The 14,327-nt window shown below is 39.8% G+C and overlaps 1 protein-coding gene across 6 annotated transcripts in view; it reads right to left on the bottom strand.

Moving 5' to 3' along the window:
• The window catches only part of MAP3K4 (mitogen-activated protein kinase kinase kinase 4), a 379,054-nt gene that overhangs the window by 338,314 nt on the left and 26,413 nt on the right, over nt 1–14,327 (bottom strand). The window contains exon 2 of one of the 6 annotated variants that reach the window (XM_069234492.1): nt 7,789–7,897. The exons of the other annotated variants lie outside the window; for them this stretch is intronic. Coding sequence (XP_069090593.1) covers nt 7,789–7,897 — 109 coding nt within the window. The remainder of the gene's footprint in view (nt 1–7,788; nt 7,898–14,327) is intronic. 6 annotated transcript variants of the gene reach the window in all.

Here is a 14,327-nt window from a genome sequence, read left to right as displayed (position 1 = left end):
CCACAGACAATCCAATAAGAGGAAGAATCAAGTTATATAAGTGACACAGAAGAACAACAGACACTCAGAACATCTAGAGTACCCTGACGAAGATAAGCAGCACCTGAATTGATATACTATGTCAGTAAAATTTTGAACACTTAAATTTCAGATCCACTTGATTGGAATAAAGAACCGCCTTAACCCACTTGAGAAAACTGAAAAGAAAAAGATATTAGGTTACCAAAGATCTATTGAGATTCAAAAGGAAGAAACAAAAAATAAAAACAGACCAAATTTACAAATTGAATTATGACAAAACTAACAAAATATTAAAAGATTGCCCAGGTCTGAGGGAACAGTAGAAGAGTAGGAATAACATTTTGAAGAACATGGAGTATGGCTTAGGATGATACAAAGATTTCATTAACACGGCTTGGAGAAGAAAAAAACTCATTCAAAGAAAATAAGCCTAAATAAAGATATTAATATAGTTCAACTTTAACAAGAAGGGAATAATTTGCTGTTACAAACGATTTTGGTAGTAGAGCTGATTGCAGAGAAATATGCAAACTGTTGATAGAAATAGAGGTAAAATAGTCTTAGGGATTTTATATACACTCAGTTTTGGTAGGAGTAACTACAGTATTAATCATACACTTTACCCCTGAAACAGAAAAATCTGTAAAAGAATTTATAAAAGCGACCACTAAGCCAAGTATAAATGAAGATGAGTTGATAACATCATTTGTAGATTACATGAATTAATATTACTCAATGAATGTTTATTCTAGACTAATACAAAAATACACTTGAGCCCCGAATGTGAAAAATTGTTGTTTGCGCACACATGCCATCTTCAGCTGATGAATATGTTTCTTATCATCATATTCCACTTTCTTGTGCTATAGCATGTAATATATTTCTTAGTGTAGTAAACAGGCAAGGGCACTTTAAAAACTATTACTCAAACTTTGACATGGCTCTTTCAAAAGTTCCACTAATGAAGAGTATGATGTCACCCCAAAAACTAGAGAGATGGAGACTACATGGCATTATTTTAGACCATTTTGTCCTGTTAACACTGTTAAAGCTCATGAGAGAAATCTAACATGATAAATTAATTCACAAGAAAAGGTTGTTGTCTTAACACTAGAAGAGAGAGATGAACAATTTGCAAGGAATCATATAAAAAGAAAGGTGTTCAAAAGAATGCCTGGAAAAAAAGAAGATGAGATCAGAAGAAAAATGTCTGTCCCGAGGCTAAAATTAGATAGAAGACACAGGGGGAAGGAAGGTGTGTGTGTTTAAGAGAAGGATTAGTGGAAAAATAATACCAGTGGAAAACAGTAATTGTGATCTTGTGTTTTAATTGTCTGGCTAGCCGTGACAAATATTACAAGAAGATGATCCAACAATACCAGGCCTATATTTTATTTGTGAATAGAATGCTTATTTTACATCACTTGCTAATTGGGAGGGTATGTGTTATTTAATTTTGCTTTGTCTAAAAATGTATCACGTACATAGTTTGCACTGCCGCTGGCTCTATTACGAGCTGGATAGAATGCAGTAGGCCGTTTCCCGCTTGGCCAGCGGGTGGGTACTGAGGTTTCCGCCCGCTGACCCAGCCGGAAACTAGTAATGGGCCCGGTAGGGAGGCATCCACAATATCGGCAACCTCCCCATCGGGATTTCGGTGGACCGGCTTTTCCGTCCATCTAAATCGTAATGAGGTCCATAGTGTTATGTCTCAGGAGGCCAAAAACAACAAAAAATAAGTAGTGACTGGATTTTCGTTACTGCCAGGATAAGTTATTTACTACTGAGCCATTAGTATTCGTTTTTGATTATCAAGAGATATCTTTAGCACGCACTTCTCCAATTCACAAATCTATTCCTATTAAGTGTTCAAATGTCAATAGAGGATAACTGAGAAACACAGTGCAAGTCACACCAAAAGTAGCACTTTATAAAACAGTAACGATTATACATACCACTGCATGTGATTATATCTTAATAAAAGTCCACAAAGAAAACATGTATGGTCTTATAAAGTAACAATCCACAAAATGATTTAGCATGTTAACCTGATAAAAGCGTGCCTGAAAGATGCCTCTTGTGGCTTATTTCATGTACTTTTAGGAAACGTAGAGAAGATGACTTTCAATTAAAAACTGCTTATATGTCGAAGCTTTTTTTTTTCTTGAATAAAAGGCAACGGTCATTTTCCAAACAGGTTTTCCAAGCGTATGAGCCAATTTTCTCTAGAAGGAAACAGTTCTCCAATAAATACCACCCATCCATTATTGCTTAAGAAGAATCAATCATATGGAAGTTATTTTGATTGTAACTGGGTAAGGAAACTCTTTCCAGTATTCTTCGCTCTTCACTCAAAAAAGTGGGTGACCTCCCTAATTACATCACAAACTGATTAAAACTCAAATCACATCAATGGGCTCTTGAACCAGTAATAGGTTATTACTAAACTACTTGATTAGAGTTTGATTTCATTTTCAGTAGTCCTAAAAACAAGCATTAGCAAAAACAACAGGTAGCGCTAGTAAGACTTAGTGGCTTTGCTGTTGCTTTTTTAACCATGCAGGGCAAAATGGCTATAAAAAAAATAAAAAAAAAACGCAACAACAAGCTCCCTGCGTCATTTTGTAGGCACTGACATGCATTCAACACATCTACAAAAATAAATATATTTTGACCTTGCTGTAGCATGCTAGGGATAAGTCTCATCTCCAATTAACAACATAAAAAGGATTATCTTTTTTGACAGCAGACAAATTCCAAAATCAAAGCGGAGTCGATGATTTGGAAATTCACAAAATGAAGTACTAATTTACAAGTTTATTTGTGTTTTTTAAGACAGATAAATCACCATTTTCTTTAAAATGCTCCTTTTTAGTCTCATATTTTATAAGAGGATTCCATACATTTTAAAGAATCCAGCATTAAGATAATGAATAAATAAATTTTTGTTTCCATTTATATTATAGCGGATCGCACCTAGGTTTTTGTGCACTAACCTTTTTGTTCTTTAGAGTGGCATGTGTTGGAGCCCCTAGGGCACTGTCACACTTAGTTGCAGGTTATGTTTTAACACTCGTCCCCCAAAATTAAGATCATCACAAAGACATTTGTAGACCTTCCATACCAGACAGCCTTTAGCTTTCTGGTTAAGCCTTCTTGTGAAGCATATCAAAACATTACAGTGAGCTTACAGCTATGACTACTGTTTAGAGTTGGTTGGCTTATTGTCACTCTAATTTGCTTGCTTCTTATTCTACAGCTTGCCTTCCTCTTTTGCGTTTATCCCTCCCATGCGCACATCCTCTTTCTCATCCTATGTTTGGCTCTCGTCTATCCTTCAATCTCTCACATTTAATGGACTACTTTTTTCATTTTTATTTGAGCACTCAGAGTTAATGTGTTTGCAGGATCTTTCCTTCGAATGGTGCTTCCTTAAGCACCCCCACCCTAGCAAAACCAACACTTCCTACAGAGAGCGCTGTTTCTCCCTCCTCCCCAGCTCACTGTCTTCCTTGTCAGCTGCCCCACAGCCCACCCATTCAATGGTGCTTCTTCCTTGCCCCACCCTGCCACTGATTCTTCCACCTTGGCTTTTGTTATTGTTTTAATTGTTTTCCCTCTCATCTGTTGCTCTGTCATCCCACTCTCCACAGTTTCCCTCCCACCCCCTGCTTTGATGCTTCCCCACTTATTGCGGTCAATACAAAAAAGTATATATTTCTGGAAGGCCTGGCAGCTACCATATGCTACCAAAATGCTCTGCTTTAAAAAAAAAAAAAAAAAAAAAAAAACTTTAACACATTATTGTGCTTATTTACCACGCCAGGTAGCATCAGTTATCTTGGATCAGTAGGTGCTCAGATGCTTGATTACGCATGGATATACCAACCGAATGATGCATACACTCTGTGCTCATGTCACATCATCACATTTTTTGTTTTCTTTGGCTGATGCAGCACAGCATCACCAAAAAAGCATTGACACAGCGGATGGGTCACTTATGCTTTGCAAATGCTTGTTAATTCTGAAGTTGCTAACATCACTCGGACCTTCTCTATCGACTCCAAATACTGGATATTTTGCTCTGTGAAGGCAGCATTATGCACTGCCTCCGTATTGATTTTCCATCATTTGGAGTTTAAGGGCTAAAAAAGGCACGAGCTGCGTGAAGTACTGCCTATTATAACTTACTATCACTGCTGTTTCTTTAATGGGCACTTTGTATATACACAATAATAACAGGAACAGGGTCAAGGCTGATTTGCATATGGCTGGGTCCAAACTCGGGTGGCATGGTGAGCAAAATAATTGATGGATTAAACCCACAACTGAGACTGGGGGTGAATTTTTGATTGGTTCCGTATTACGTCCATCATTTCTATTTGTTTGCTTTTGTCGCCATAAATGTGCCACGTATGCCCAGGCGTGGGTCCCGGGCTCGCTATGCCACTGGATTCAAGCTAGCCTGGCTGATGAAGGGTGATACCCTGAAACCGGTCCCAGGATGCTTGTTTCTGGTCCAGGGAGGACCTGGCCAGGCAGTTTGGGCTGGACTGTTTCCAGGGAGAACAGGGTCAAGACTGATTTGCATGTGGCTGGGTCCAAACTGGGGTGGCATGGTAAGCGAAAGAGTTGATGGATTAAACCCAGATCTGTGACTGGGGGTAAATGTTTGATTGGTTCTGCATTCCGTCCATCATTTGTGTTTATATACAATAATACACCGATGAAAATAGGATTATTAATATAAGCAACGTAAAAAACTGATGGATTTAATTTTTGTAAATAAACAGGTAAGGTTTTTAAAACCTTACCTGAAGATACACATTGTTCTGTTCATAGCCTTTTCCTCACCAGCTAGAGGAAGTGATAGCCATATATAATGGACTATCAGCATATAAGCATTATTTACAAAACAAAGTAGCGATAAAAGGAGTATAACCATGCACACATTCATCCTATGGCCATTTCGTCGTATCATGCCTACATTTTTCATTTTTTTATTTACTGATATAGCGCAAATTCTACTAGTAACTGGTTACAGAGCACTTTACAAATCCCATCAAATCACTGACCGTGGTTTCACCTACGTCAGTTAAGATATCAAAGACAGTCACTAAACGTACCAAAATATTAGTACTTAATTAAGTTTAATGAGCCAAACGCAACCGGGAGCCAAACGCAACCGGAAGCCAGTTTGAAAGTACGGAAGATACACAAAAAAAACAATACGTATTTCTACAATCTACATATAAATATCACTGTATACAACCAGATATTTGAACAACATTATTATACATCCCATCAGGACGGCCCAACTCAACTTCAATTTAGTAAAGAGCTAAAGAATGTTAAGTACTTCTAAATGCAAAAACATAACAAAAGGTGGTAATTGTTGGAGTTGGCCGTAAAAGGAAAACAACCTATTCCTCAGTCAACTGTTGATAAAGTGAATACACAATTGAAATAATAAATATAACTGCAAAAAAGATTTGGTTTTTTGAGCGAGGGCTGCTTGTGCCATACCAGATCCATTCATGTTTAGCAAGTTTCCCATCAGATACCGCTCTCGCCCGAGATGCCCAGAATGATATTCACATTCCAAATTCGCTGTTCCCATGAAAAATTTAAATGCAACCATTTATGATGCGGGAACTACAGGACCTGTTCCCTGAGAGCTTTGCTGCTTGGCTCTACAGTCATAAGAAAGAAGGCTGCGGCCCAAGGGCTCAGGAAACTCTGCCAACTAGCAGTAGGCCCCAGTTTACAGCCGTTTTAAACTGGACTCCGAATTAGCAGAGGATCAACCACCACAAAAGGCTCTATTTTCCCTTCATTTACAGTATAATGACTCTAATGTGTGTTGCACAGGGAAAGCAAACTGCAACGTGTCTGCCTACAAATAGCGTGCCACTTCATCACGGATGACTGGAATTGTAATGAGCTTGCAATTAAACGGGAGTCCGAACAGTTCTAGCCTGCTCTCATTTCACACGGCTGCCTGGACAGGACCAAAGCAGAAGCCACACCGGAAATGAGGGGCTGAAAATCAGTGGTTCGGAATCTAGACTGATAAGGCCAGTCACGAACACTTCAGCTTCACAGTGTGGACTGAGAGAAACAAACAGGAAACGGCGCTGGCTAGACAGGTGCTTGGGCACCACAGACAGGGGCAGAGCATGAGGGCAAAAAAGGAAACCTGTTTTTAGTACTCACATTATTAAAATAAAATATGCCTGCATCAACCTATTATTTTTTAACCATTTTATTATATGGAAAATTAAAACACAGTAAGGGGACTGCCTATGTGGTGAGATACCATGAGATTAATCTACGAAAAAACACATTTAGAAACTGATGTAAAGTTCTGGATTAATTGTATGAAACCACTGAATTCTGATAGCTATGGAAAGCAAACAGCCTCTTAGTTTATGAGGTCTTCAAAACACCTAAATGGCAATACTGGGCCTCATTACACAATTACCTGTTTTATAGTATATGTATTCACCCAATAAGCACAGTCTAAATGCAGTTATGGTTGCAAATTAAAACCAAAAATCACTGACATTGGCAAGTTATAATAAGGAACACAATCCATAACTTGCAAAAAAGCCATACAGACCATAACTAACAGTGAAAACTGTATTTACATTTGCTGTGGTCTTCCCATGATAATGTTGTAACATGGTATGGCTGCTGATGAAAATGAATAAAATTTGTTTGCAAAAAAAGGTAATTTCTAAAGTTTTTTTAAATTTAGGTAAATTCACTTTAACCACTGAAACTTTTGTTTTAATCATTTAGCACATGCAAAGATTCCCTGTACCCAGCTGCTACGGGCGGCTATCCCCCATTAACTTGCCCTGCACCCAATCTAGCAAGGTCATGAGCGTAACGCAGAGAAGGTGGCCATCCTCCACTACGCAGAGCAGGTGGCCATCCTCCACTGCGCAGAGCAGGTGGCCATCCTCCACTGCGCAGAGCAGGTGGCCATCCTCCACTGCGCAGAGCAGGTGGCCATCCTCCACTGCGCAGAGCAGGTGGCCATCCTCCACTGCGCAGAGCAGGTGGCCATCCTCCACTGCGCAGAGCAGGTGGCCATCCTCCTCTGGGCAGAGCAGGTGGCCATCCTCCTCTGGGCAGAGCAGGTTTGCTGCACGGACTGAATTTTGGTCAGACCCTGTACCTAATCCATTCTGTACCTAATCCACAATGAGCAGCTGAGCATGGGATAAAATTTAGTGACAAGCCCTTTGACTGATTTGTGTTGGTGGTTCTCAAAAGACCCATTACTGGCATGTTTTTTGTTGTTTTATTTATTTATAAAAACTGTAAAGCAACAGCTATTTTTAAAGTTTTTTTGTTTAAACAGATGGAGCATCCAGAAATGTTAATTCCTCTTCTTGTGGCTAATTAAGTGGTTTTGTGCACAACACTGTATGTGCATCATGCATTCCGTGCAACAGAACTCGAAAACTTTCAGGTGTGGATTGCTCTCCCCTTTTCTCTCTCCAGGAATACTAAGCAATGTTTCACCCCTCAGGTGCGTCTTCATCTGACGTTTCCCTCTTCCACACTGAGTACGCCTTCTCAAGTTTTGAGTTGTCTCGTCCCCCTATCGTTGAGGTCATGAAAGAGCAGTGGCGGAACATCACATTACTGAGTGTTTGGCCACAAAGCATGCACATGACCCGGCATACATTAACCCTTTTTTGTTTTGACAGATGGAAAAAGAACTCCCAGATGTCAGAGTCCTTGCTTTTTTACTCCATATTGCCGGTGCCACCAAAGACAATTAACATCTTCTTCTTCCTTGCATGCAGCAGTAAGGATGGGACTGGAAAGCCTCCCTCTCCATATTCAGCCATTCTGGAAGCTGTGAATAGAAAAAACATCTGAAGAGGTCTCCTCCTGCTAAAGAAAAGGTGATGTGGTTTAACGATATCTGAGCTCTGACCCAGGTTCGAGGACTTCCTGTAATTTAAAAGTCCAGAAAATTCTATCTTAACAGGTCAGCTCAGTTTGAGGTCTACAAAACACTTTTGTTAATTCTATTAATTTCTCCAAAAAAATACTGAACATATTTAACCAAGCAAAGGAAAGTCCTTGAATAAGGTTGCAATTTCTTGCCAAATAAGGTGTAATTCCATACGGTCATCAACAGCTTCCTATGGCAATTAAAATGGCAATTTCACTTTTTAACTCTCCTCCTTTTTTCCCCCACCCCACCCTTGGTGGATCTATACGAAACTTGTCATGCCAAACTCAGTTTGCATAAAGGGTTATTTGAAAAGTTTTTGTGTACATTTGTCAAGTGGCACCAGAATGATTACCAAAGTAAATAGTGGCAAAGACAATAGATCGCACATTGTTGTGATGCTATGCAGCATTAGCAAAACAAAACAAGCATTTGCAATGCAACGGGTCTCGTGTTTGCTCATGTTAGAGCTGATAGTGTTGTAAACTCCTAACCCGACTTTTCACCTATCAGAAAAAGTGCATTTATGTACATGACCCGAAAAAGTGCAATTAACTATGTAAAGCGCTCAACTTCTGCAAAGCAAAATCGAGCTAGTAAATAAGAGAAAAAATTGTCCACGAGCCGGAGAGAAAACAGCGAGCCTCGCATGTTTTCTGTACTTGGTCGATGTGCTCGAGGAGTGCTAGCCACCGGAAAAGGCATGACGTATGCATGCCTTCGACTAATGAAAGCAAGCAGATTTTATTAGGCAAGCCCGCGAACCAATGAAAAACACTGACGTGACGTCGACAGGGCTCCGAGCACTTTTCTGAACACTAAAGCATCTCGCTGCGATATGCATGCGCGAGCGCATGTAACGCAGGCTCGACCCTAAAAATGTGATAACACAACACGTGCCTTGCATGTACCAGCCACTCAGTAGGTAGGAGCATGATCATGAGCACATATGCTCACGCATGTGTACTCTTACATATACGCGTCCACTGATTGGCTTGGGTGTCATTTTACCTTCACTAAGGCACTTTTTTAAAACCAAAGCGGCACAGCAGCAGATGGCAGATGCCAAACCCTCCCACCCCCCCTTAAAAAAAAAAAACACACAAAAAACACTTTTTATATTTTTAATCTCCACAAGGGGTGGAGAAACAAAAACAGAGCTAGTGAGAGGGAAGCAACGGAGTGTGAAGCAGGAGCAAGACTGGAGAAGAATAAATAAAACATTTTATAAAAAAAAAAAGCTGAGGAGGAGGAAATAATAGACAGCGTGAAGGAAAGAGGGAGCAACACAGAGAGCATGGGGTCTCACAGTACACAGGGAGAAGGGTGTTGGTATCTGAGGGTAGGAGGAGGAAGCAGAACACAAGGGAGGTATTCTGAAAACACGCACTATCACGGTATGCTGAAAGAAAGAGAAAAGGTGGCACACTAATCGTGAGCATTGGAAGGATACAAGTGAGGCAAAATAAAGAATGGTAAAGAGGCTTAACTACAGGGGAGGAACAAACACAAGCAAACGAAGGCAAGACATTAATTAAGATGCAAATCAGAGAGACAATAAAGCCGACCAATGGTGAGGGTGAGCAATGGACAGGCTATAAACCCACTGCAAGTTTTTGGTATGGTGCACAAGAGGTCAATCACAATCATATCTAAAAGTTGTCCGATAAGCAAGACCTAAAATGTGCTTTTCAATGGAAACAGAGACCTAACCATGCAGGGCCTATCGCCACTTCTGTAACACATGAGCCAGAATATATGCATGCATAAATAATGCACCAGGGGAAAAAAAGCTAAAAACTGAGCTATGGTTCTGACTCAAATGTGTACAATCACTGTAATTATGGCACATACAATGCACGTGTCACCCGTCCTGTTTAACTTTTTCTTGATAACCCTTTTTCAGTGCTATTTGCAAATTGCTGTTTTGTCCACCGAGTTCTACCGGGAGTTGCAGGCTAGACAGTGCTAATCTGCGGAGGCTGGTACTCTAAATTAAATCATTAATCATCCCATCTAGTGCACGGAAGATGCGTTTAGATAACCATAGGAGGAGATCTGTAAAATAATATAGTAGGCCTGGCAGTATTTCCATTTTTGTCAGGGCCGCGGTCCAGGCACCGTCAATGGTAAGATCTTCCAAAAGGAAATCGGTGCTCTCATTGAGGATATTGTTCTCATCAGGTACCATCAAGCATGTCAATGTTCGAGTAATCTATGTTAATGCCCACATATTAAAAGTTAGTAGCTTCCCATTTAATTTAACAGTCCTCTGTTACTCTGTCTTGTCTAGGGCAACTTAAATGTAGAGGGAAAATATATGTTTTTGATCAGTTCACACCCAAGCAGGAGGCTCTTATGAAAGAGCAGCATTCATGTGCTATTGTAGATAACCCATTACCAATACCTCTTGTGTAAATTAGTATGTTGTCTGCAGATAAGACTGGATAAGACTAGACCCTCTTGGAACTCGGATATTTGGCCCTGGGCTTGTGATTCAGAGACTCCAACTCCGTATAAAGCACATTAAAAGGACTGTGACGACAGTGTGGATATCTGCTTGTGTATGGGCTACAGTGTTTGCATGGAAGACATAGGTGCTGTGAGTGAGTCTTATTTAATTGCCAGGCAAATAGTCTGCCTGAATTTTCCGCCTCACCATGAGCTTTTGCTAGGTGAGCCTTACTGATTGGACAACAGAGTGATTGGACAACAGAGTGATTCGACAAGTTGTGCTTGGTGTTTCTTGGCCAAGGATGGCTTTCTGCCGGTGCTTCTGGCCGTACATGCACTTAGTTAAAGTTTTTTTTAAAGGAGTGTTCAACTTGGTTAAATCCCAATCGCTGCGCATGTACTGTTTCCCCTGCGGGCAGTTTATTTTGGAGGAGGCAGTGAAGTTATCATCAATAAAATAGTCAACAAAATCCTTGTAAAGCTGCTCTATTGTGCAGATCTCTCCATGGGGTCAAAAGTTAAAGTCAAATACAAAAATGCCTTTTCAATAGGAAGCGGGATTGAGCTATGCCTACACATTGGCAACTTTGTTCATAACACATTACAAGCTAAACTGAAGCTAAGCTTCCCATATGAAGCGAAAGAACCCTTTAGTTAGCCAGCTATAGTTAGCTACATACATCATAAATCACACACGTCATGTACTACTGGTGGCCTCAAACACGTCACTAATGACATTATCAATTACATAACCGATAAGATCGTATGTCATCACTAACGACACTTGTGGTTTCACAGAATGGTTCCATACACACAATTTTTGAAGGTATACTTTGAGAATACCTTTGTGTTTAATGAAATAGTTTTTTGTTTTGCTTTGTTTTTGTTTTTAACAAGAGTTGGTGCACAGGCCCTCTGCCAAATCAGTTGTTAAGGCAAATCTCCGGCCTCTAGCCAGTCTCATCAGGGGCTGGTCGGAGGGCCTGCCGTGTGGAGAGGGGATTGGCTAGAGGCTCTTGCTGCCTTCACTCAACAGCCACTGGATATCTTACTTTGGTTATGCAAGCCCTTCGCTAGAGCACACAGGGCCTTTTGCATCAGGCCTTGTGCCAATTCCTTCACAATCCAACCAGCTGCACACAGTCTCTTCTATTCTGCAGCAGTCTCTCAGCATAGCTCATAGGCACTGGGTTGTGTCTGCAGACTTTGGTGCCTGGCATCACATAATGGCCCTGTAACAAAACATATGAGTTGCTGCCAGCCAAATGTGACCACGTATTTGTGGGCTACTGAAATGTTTACTAAGATGCAATATCCTTCTTAAGAAGCAGTCGTTTCCTCCAGCTCAACTCTAACAGATTGTGCCAGTTCAAATAAACCAAATACAATCATACACAAATCCGATGACTGCAGGCTCGGCACACAGGCGAGATACACTATCTTAAGGAAAACATAGAAAGTATGATTTTCGTGATTTCTGAATCTGCTTTTCTAGAAAAACAACATATGTATAAAATTGTAGTTTTCACATTTAAATAGGTAGCATCATACCCCTAGCTAAACGTCTGAATCTCATGCTAAAAAATACATTTCTTTATCTTTGAATTTATTTATTTTTGTACTTTTCATTAATGGTCTACTTCGTAAAACGTTTGAAGACTGTGTAAAAATGTATCCCATTTTACATGAATTAGAGCAACAACATCTATTTCAGAAAGATACTGAGTTTTAGTAAAAAATATATATATATACATTGAAAGAAAAATTCTGTTTTTCAAAAGTGAAGCATGCATAAATCATAATGCATGAAATATTCTTCCAAGGAATATGAAGCAATAGTCACCATGATTTTCATTTAAATAATACACAAGAAGGCGGGGTCAAGCAGTTGAGAGGCAAGTATCTATGTGGGTGATGAGGAACACAGAAGTGAATGAGAAACCCGTGCAGATAAAAACTGCATTGTATATTACTTTGACATTTTTGAAGAAACCATTATTAAGAATACCAGATTGATAAAAAGTCCCTAACAACTCAAACTAACCAAAGCTCTAAATGAAACCATAACCCTAGCACTACCCCAGACATAACATAAACCTAAACTACTACTGTTAGCTTAAGCCTTACTCTTAAACACTTCTAACATAAGGTAAGGCCTCTATTAAATTGGTACAAGGAATACAAATACTTTTTTCCAGCATGTTCAATTACCAATACCAGAGGTAACTCCAGATCTGTGAATACCACAATATTCTGAGTCGGACTCAGAGTTCCATCAGAAGAATTTGAGTTACATCACTTTATTCCAGTTGTAATCCCCCATTTTTCAGTGGTTCCAATGCAGAAATGTCATACTTTTTCTGTTGGAACTGGGAATTCTACACAACTTGCAACAGAAGCCTACGTCTAAACTTATCACCAAACCTACACCACTAAATTATTAATTTAAAAAAGAAGGGAAAATGTTCAAAATAGATTTTTTTAATTATGACTCAGTTTGTCATAATAACTTGGTTCCTCGTATTTTTGTTTTTCTAGCGGTCTTCCTTTTTAGTCTTCATGTTCACACAAAGATGAGATGAATAGCCTGTACACAAGATGTAGACTTTTCTTTAAAAGGGTCCCTAATTAGGTCTGGCGTTGACCAAGACATTTTGTTTTTATTAATATTCTAATTGTCTCTCTATCTATCAGCGGTCTTTACTGGGAGTGATCGCATTCTGGTGTTCCGCACGGAGAATATTGGAACACAAAGTAGTTTTGTTCAGTGCCTACTGTGGCAATCAATGGCATAACAAAACTGGAGGGGGACCCTCTGCAAAGAACATGGAGCTCCCCTCCTCACTGACCCACACAGGGCAGCTGCTGTGCTGAGGGGGTCCCCTGGAGGAATCTCCCTGCACCGCGGGGACTAAGGGAACTTTGTTACACCACAAGTCGCAATGTGTGCTTTTTTTAAGACCAAGAAGTTTTGTTTTGTTTTTGCCAGTATTCGTTGCAATGGTGAGGGCCTGGAAGCTCCCACAACACTAAAAGTGTTACAAAAGCCACGTCAAAACAAGACATACATTGACAAAACCAAAAGATTCCCAACAAATGTTGGATCGGTTGGCTTTGCCAGTGTTTGTTTATTTTCATGCTTCCCATAATCTTGTTGAAAATGTTACACTGATTTTCCATTTGGAATATGTTTTGGAAATACTAGCATGCATCAACTCATTTTACTAAATGACACTTCAAAGAAATAGCAACTAAAATTTCATAGTAGCGATAGGTTTTCATTTACAACCTGCATTTTTTCCTGAACTTTTTATTTTGAAAGCAAAGAATCATCACTGTTGCTTACAAGCTTCTACAAACATTTGCATATAATCAGAGAGCATTCTGGGAGCATTAAACTTAGCCACATATTGTCAAACTTTTCAGGTGTGTGCACACTTTTTTTTTTTTTTTACTGAAACCACTGTCAGTAATGCAGTGTAACCTTAAAACGGTTTTTACAACACTCACCCTAATAATAAAGGCTTTTCAATAATGAACCATAAATACAAGTTCCAAAACCATTAACTTATGGACACACATATTACCTAAACTGCAGACAGTCCCTTCCCTGTAAACTGGCAGCCAGAGGGTTTGTGCTGCAGGGGGTTTGGCCTACTTGTCCCAAGGACAAAATAAACATGAAAACTTGTTGCCCTTGACCCCCAACAATATGTCCCAGGTGTCCGGCGATAGTTTACACAACCCTGGACCACCCATACAGGAGCAGCCCCTGCTGGTTATGTGAATAGTTAATTGCTCATACCATATTTAAAACATTAGAAAGATTTCACCTGGGGTTAGGAAAAGTTAATTAGCATACTCACCTTTAGGG

Source organism: Pleurodeles waltl, chromosome 5 (assembly GCF_031143425.1).
Source record: "Pleurodeles waltl isolate 20211129_DDA chromosome 5, aPleWal1.hap1.20221129, whole genome shotgun sequence".
NCBI lineage: Eukaryota > Metazoa > Chordata > Amphibia > Caudata > Salamandridae > Pleurodeles > Pleurodeles waltl.
This window is presented reverse-complemented; position numbering and strand designations above follow the sequence as displayed.